Here is a 7,388-nt window from a genome sequence, read left to right on the forward strand (position 1 = left end):
ATGACAGTATATGCTGTAGTTTATGACAGTATATGCTGTAGTTTATGGCAGTATATGCTGTAGTTTATGACAGTATATGCTGTAGTTTATGACAGTATATGCTGTAGTTTATGACATTATATGCTGTAGTTTATGACAATATTCGCTGTAGTTAATGACAATATTCGCTGTAGTTTATGACAGTATCCGCTGTAGTTTATCACAGTATCCGCTGTAGTTTATGACAGTATATGCTGTAGTTTATGACAATATTCGCTGTAGTTTATGACAGTATCCGCTGTAGTTTATGACAGTATTTGCTGTAGTTTATGGCAGTATATGCTGTAGTTTATGACAGTATTTGCTGTAGTTTATGGCAGTACAGTATATGCTGTAGTTTATTTGAAAACCAGACTGCTGGGCTGAAAGTCGGGTTTCGGACTTTGTTCTGATAATAAAGTTCTGGGTCATTGTACGATGGAAATGTTTCATTTTAATACAGTAGATCTCTGAGCTGGGATCAAGCTCAGTGGTTCCTTCTGATGATGTCATCAGAACTGGACTGACATGTTGGTGTGTTTGAACTGTTTGAAGGTACCTGCCTCCAGATGTTTGATGGTCTGATTAGCCTTGAAGCTCTGAGACCTTCGATAAACTCTGACCTGGACTCTGTTGCTCTCGTTCCTGCAGCCTTCTCCTCCTCACACGACTCCACCTGTCGCTCCGTCAGCTCCCTGGATCCCTCCGAGTTGAAGGCCGAGTGCGACGCTGGCGGTCAAACCTTCACCATCGATGGAGTCGATGGCGACAGCAGCAAGTAGAAGATGGAGCCGCCACCCCCGAGACGGAGCTGAAGTTTAACTCCGGGTCTTCAAAGAGCAGAAAGACGACATGAAGTTTTTTTTCCTGCTCTCAGAATCAGACGTTCACTTTTTGAAGATTCAACATTTAATCTGACAGAATTCTGTTCTGAAATCACGTTAGTTTAGTTTGTTTGGCAGCGCATGTGCGTTAATTCAAATCATCACCCAATCAGCTTAAAATATACAACATTTTTATTCTTCATATCTGCATTTTCTTTGTTTTTCAGCTTTTACTCCTGAATAACTCTTTAATGTTGATGTTTGAGTTAAAAAATGTTTGTCCATCCATCGTTGTGCATGTTGTGAGCATAAGGTAAAGAAATGTGAGGTATGGAGCTTCCAGTTCGGTGTTTGGCTGCCACGTCAAAATCCAAGATGGCCACCATCACCACCACATGTAAACTGACCACTCTGATCATTTAAGGAAAATATGCTGCCTAGTTTTTATTTTGCTTTAAAACATAGTTTTATCAAATGGCAGGGGTGGCCGAAGATTAATCTATGGGGCCAAGGCCCCCATCTGCCCCCCCTTCAAACATCCTCTGAATCTGATCTCAGACCAGATAACTACAGAGCGACGCTGCGTGTTTTCAGGTTTGTGAGAGGAACCGTGGCTCTCGGACTTGAAGCGTGTTTCCCTCTGCTCTGTTGACATGTGACGAGCTCGTTTATTCACATGTTTATTGTTTGTTTAACCCTTTCAGGACTGAAGTTTCTCTCTGCTTCTTGTAGGTTTAACTGGTCATTTAGGCCGTAACACTAAATATTTCCAACGTTTTATGGCGCCTGCCTCCTTGTGGCCCTCCAGGTTTGATCAAACTGAGATTTGGCTGAAAAGCTCCTGTAACCTTTATGTCGTGATAAACCTTATCGTTTATTATCAGTATCTGTTCGTTCTGAGGGTCGTGACAGCCGGGCTCCAGTTCTGAGGAGCTGGAAAAGCAGAAACGTTGAGGACGTTCTGATGGACTCATTGAGATTTCTTCTTGCCTAATGTTTATTTGTGTTTGAGGCCGACAGCAACAGAAGAGCTTTGGAGTTTATGTGGTTACAAGTTTTAGGGAAATGAAGCTGCTGCTCGGTGATGGAGTGCGAGCGTTGAGCTGCCAACAAAGAAAATTACTTGTATTTTCTTTGGGCTGCGCTGTCGGAACATTCATTGGACTCTGCCCCATCTGTTGTAATCAATAACACCGCCGTCTTGTGTTTTTATGAAATGCACTTACTCTTAATTTCATCCCCGAGTGGTTTTAGAGAGAAGAATGTGGAGTTACCTCCAAGGCTTTGGCGCCATAAATCACCTGCTGCGAGCGGATTGGACGGCCGTATCGATTGATCCTGATATATCACAGAAATTTACTGTCACTTCTGTTTTCAATTAAAGATACAATCAGTCAGATAATGACTTAATTGGATTTTACAGAAGATTGACTTTTATCGCCCCGTGCTTTATGAGTTTGGTTAAGGAAAGCCATTTTCAGCCGGTTGTCGGGGCGACGGGCCGCCGCCGCCTCGTGTCCGGCGCAGGGAGGAAGTGTCACCGGTTGCCTTGAGCCGCAGCCTTCGTCAGTCACACACTCTGGTCACAAACAAAATGTTCTGGAGTCCAATCAGGTCGGCGCCGAGGGGAGTAGCAGCGACCCGTTAGAGACAGGAAGTGGGCTTTCGTTTGAAACTGATGAACCTGCTGAGGTCAACCTGAAGGTCGCTCGTTAACAGAGACGAGTTGAAAATGTTTTTTCTTCTCGCCTCCACATGTGGAGCCAGATGTTTGACAACTGTTTTTTTTTTTTGTGGGAACGTTTATCCTTCGTGTTCGTTCTGTTTGGGCCTAAAAACGATTTCAAATCAATTAAATTTTATTTGGACGTGAAGAGGAACGGGCTCGTCTGTAAAATTCATCTCAAGAATTATTACAGATTTAAAAACACAACAAATTCAAACCTTTTACTTCAAACTAAAAACATACAATCATTGAAACTCTTCTGTCATTAAATTTGTGATATTATTGTAATAATAAAACGTTCAATAGTTTGATTATTGATTATTTACATTTATATTTTACAGGGTATAAAATAATTTAAAATATCAATATCAATAATCACATCACATTATTAATATTCAGACTGATTTATAAATTATGATTTTAAATATAAGTTTTTTTGTTTGTAACTGCAGTTTTGTGCTGAAGTTACTAAAACCTGATTTCCTGTAGATTTTCACAATAAAAGTTCTTGTTGACAAAGATGATCCATTTTATTAATTATTGATAATTGTTTAAATAATCCAGGGCTCATGGTTCTGTGGGATGTTTAATTAAATGAATCAACAGTTCTTAAAGTCTCAGGTGTCTGATTCTACTGATCCTCTGGACCCAGTCCAGATCTGGTCCTAAACCAGTCCTGACAGAACTGGTTTAGAACTAGGTTTTCTGCCACGCCCGACTTTTGTTTTCTTATTTTATTAAAATGGTTTTATTTCACTCAAGCTCTTCGTGTCCTCCTGCTTCCCCATTTTCTTGGACAGTGGACCCCAAGTACAAAGTACTTGAAGTCCCGCACCTTTGTGACCTCTGCTCCTTGTAGCCTCACTGTTCCACCTCCTCCCTCTCGTTCACACACATGGACTCTGTCTTACTACGGCTGACTTTCATTCCTCTTCTTTCAAGTGCATACCTCCACCTCTTCAAGTTCTCTTCCACCTGTTCCCTGTTCTCACCACAGATCACAATGTCATCTGCAAACATCATCGTCCACTTGATTCCTGCCTGACTTCATCTGTTAGTCGGTCCATCACCAGAGCAAACAAGAAGGGGCTCAGAGCCGATCCTTGATGCACTCCCACCTCCACCTTGAAGCTGTCTGTCACTCCTACAGCACATCTCACCACTGTCCTGCTGTCCTCATACATCATGTCCTGCTGTCCTCATATCTTTATACATGTCCTGTACCTGTCCAACATGTTTCTCTGCCACTCCAGATTTCCTCATGTAACAAGACACCTCCTCCATCAGCACCCTGTCAGATGCTTTTTCTAAATCCACAAAGACACAATGGAGTTCTTTCTGATCCTCTCTGTTCTTCTCCATCAGCATCCTGAAAGCAAAGATGGCGTCTGTGGTGCTCTTTCTTGGCATGAAACCATACTGCTGCTCACAGATAGTCACCTCTCGTCTAAGTCTTGCTTCCACAACTCTCTCCCAGAGCTTCAGCGTGTGACTCATCAATTTAATTCCCCTGTTATTGCTACAACTCTGTACATCACCCTTGTTCTTAAAAATGTCCACCAGCACACTTCTTCTCCATTCCTGAGGCATTTTCTCACTCTTAAATATGCCATTGAATATTTGAGTCAAAAACCTCACTGTCATCTCTCTAAGACATTTCCAAACCTCCACTGGTATTTCATCAGGTCCTACTGCCTTCACCTTCTTCATTCTTTTCAGAGCTTTCCGGACTTCACCCTCACTAATCTTTCCCACTTCCTGGTCCACAGTTTCTATGACCTCTACTCTTCTTTCTCTTTCATTCTCTTCATTCATCAGCTCCTCAAAGTTCTCCTTCCATCTTCCCATCACACTCTCCACTTGTTAGAACATTACCATTCCTATCTACAAGCCTAACCTGCTGCACATCCTTTCCAGCCTGATCCTTTGGTCTCGCTAATCAGTACAAGTCCTTCTCACTCTCTTTAGTGTCCAGTCTCCCATACAACACATCGTACGCCCTCTGCTTTGCCTTAGCCACTTCCCTCTTTGCTCTACGTCCCATCTCCTTATATTCCTGTCTCCTCTCTTCAGTCCTCTCACTGTCATATTTCTTCTTGGCTAACTTTTTTCCACCTGGGGTAGAAGTGGCCTCCAGTACTTGGGTGTGCACCTGAATAACAACAGCTGGAGCAACAACACCACCAGCCTGCTCAAGAAAGCTCATCAGAGACTCTACTTCCTCAGGCGGCTGAGACGAGCTGGTCTGGGAAGCTCAGTCCTCACCTCCTTCTACAGGTGTGCAGTGGAGAGCATCCTGTGCTCCAGCATCAACGTGTGGCATGGAGGCTGCACAGCTGCAGAAAGAAAAGCTTTGCAGAGAGTGGTGAAGGCTGCACAGAAGATGTTGGAGTCAGCCTCCACACCATCACAGACATCTACACCTCCAGATGCAGGAAGAGGGCCACCTGCATCATGAAGGACCCCACTCACCCAGCACATACACTTTTTGCCCCGCTCCCCTCAGGCAGGTTGAGGAGCATTAAGTGTAGAACCACTAGACTGAGGAACAGCTTCTACCCTGAGGCAGTTAGACTCATGAATCTCTAACCAGAAGAATCACTGTGATGCCACTTTAATTGGTGATATGTGACTTATCTGTGCTGCTGATTATCTCATGCTTCTGTATTCATTCATACCCATCTGCTCACCACAGACTCATGTTTGGGCTGCTGTTGATACACTATATTGTTTTACATTATTATTGTTTAGTGTAGTGTATATCTTAGATCCTTATATACTGTTTATTTTTACACTTTATATTTTGCTATTTTTTGATGTAACTGGGACCGTGAGTACATAATTTCGTTCCACCTCATGTACCACATGTGATGTGAATGACAATAAACTTGACTTGAACTTGTATTTGAACTTTTTCTCTGAACAGCTTCCTGCACTTCATTATTCCTCCACCAGGTTTCCTGATCATCCATTCTCTGTCCAGATGACTCACCAAGTACCTTCCTACCTGTCTCTCTAATTACTGTTGCTGTAGTAGTCCAGTCATCTGGAAGCTCTTTCTTAACAGCTCCTCTCCGAATTTTTCAACAATCTTCCTTCTTCATCTTCCACCATTTGGTCTTCTTCTCTGATTTTACTCTTTTTCTCTTCTTCACAACAACATTCATTCTACACACAACCATCCGATGCTGTCTGGCCACGCCATCTTTGCTTTGAGGATGCTGATGGAGGAGTACAGAGAAGGTCAGAAAGAACTCCATTGTGTCTTTGTGGATTTAAAAAAAGCATCTGACAGGGTACCGAGGGAGGAGGTGTGGTGTTGTGTGAAGAAATCTGGAGTGGCAGAGACATATGTTAGACTGATACAGGCCATGTATGAGGACAGCAGGACATATATAAGGACAGCAGGACAGTGGTGCTGTAGGAGTTACATATAGCTTCAAGGTGGAGATAGGAGTGCATCAAGGATCGGCTCTGAGCCCCTTCTTGTTTTCTCTGGTGATGGACCGACTAACAGATTCAGATTCAGATATAATTTATTGTTGTTCGCACCACATGTGATGGAGTGAAATTATGTACACAGGGTCAGTTCCATCCAACAATCAAATGTAAAAGAAAAATAGTAATAAGATCTAAGATATGAACTAAAAGACAATGGACTAAGACAAAGAAGAAAAAGATTGAGGTCAGGCAGGAATCTCCGTGGACGATGATGTTTGCAGATGACATTGTGATCTGTGATGAGAACAGGGAACAGGTGGAAGAGAACTTGGAGAGGTGGAGGTACACACTTGAAAGAAGAGGAATGAAAGTCAGCCGTAGTAAGACAGAGTCCATGTGTGAATGAGAGGGAGGAGGTGGAACAGTGAGGCTACAAGGAGCAGAGGTCACAAAGGTGCAGGACTTCAAGGACTTGGGGTCCACTGTCCAGGAACATGGGGAGTGTGGTGAAGAGGTGAAGAAGAGAGTCCAGGCAGGACGGAGTGATGGAGAAAAGTTTCAGGAGTGATTTGTGACAAAAGGGTGTCAGCAAAGGTCAAAGGAAAAGTTTACAAGTCAGTGGTGAGACCAGCTCTGTTGTATGGTCTGGAGACAGAGACATGGACAAAAAGACAGGAGACAGAACTGGAAGTAGCAGAAATGAAGATGTTCAGGTTCTCCTTAGGAGAGACAAGGATGGAGTTTAGGAATGAGTTCATCAGAGGTACAGCACAGGTTGAACAACTGGGAGATAAAGTTAGAGAGGACACACTGAGATGGTTTGGACATGTCCAAAGGAGGGACAGTGGTTTGGACATGTCCAGAGGAGAGACAGTGGTTTGGACATGTCCAGAGGAGAGACAGTGGTTTGGACATATTCAGAGGAGAGACAGTGGTTTGGACATGTCCAGAGGAGAGACAGTGGTTTGGACATGTCCAGAGGAGGGACAGTGGGTATATTGGTAGAAAGATGTTAGAAATGCAGCTGCAGGAAAAAAACAAAGAGGAGACATATGGATGCAGTTAGAGAGGACATGGAGGTAGATGGAGTGAGGACAGAGTGATGGAGGAGGACTCACTGTGGAGACCCTGAAGAGGGAAAAGCCGAAAGAAGAAGAAGAACTAAATGTATTAAACTCTTTTAGTATTAGACTTTTTTTTGTCAATGCACTTTTTTAACAGTTCCTGTTTTAAATGTGTTATACAAATAAATTTGACTTGAGTTGACTTGACATTTATTACAGAACAACATTAATAAATTCATTAAACTTTAGTTTTAGTCTTTTATCTCATAACATTAATAAATTTAATAAACTTTAGTTTTAGTCTTTTATCTCAGA

At 42.7% G+C, this 7,388-nt stretch overlaps 1 protein-coding gene across 1 annotated transcript in view; it reads left to right on the top strand.

Annotated features, from left to right (window-relative positions):
- Positions 1-800, top strand: part of dmrt1 (doublesex and mab-3 related transcription factor 1) — a 37,446-nt gene extending 36,646 nt beyond the window's left edge. Inside the window, exon 5 of the mRNA XM_037680854.1 lies at positions 670-800. Coding sequence (XP_037536782.1) covers positions 670-800 — 131 coding nt within the window. The remainder of the gene's footprint in view (positions 1-669) is intronic.
- Positions 801-7,388: the final 6,588 nt, after the last annotated feature.

This window comes from Nematolebias whitei, chromosome 8, assembly GCF_014905685.2.
Source record: "Nematolebias whitei isolate Nwh7 chromosome 8, NemWhi1, whole genome shotgun sequence".
Classification (NCBI taxonomy): Eukaryota; Metazoa; Chordata; class Actinopteri; order Cyprinodontiformes; family Rivulidae; genus Nematolebias; species Nematolebias whitei.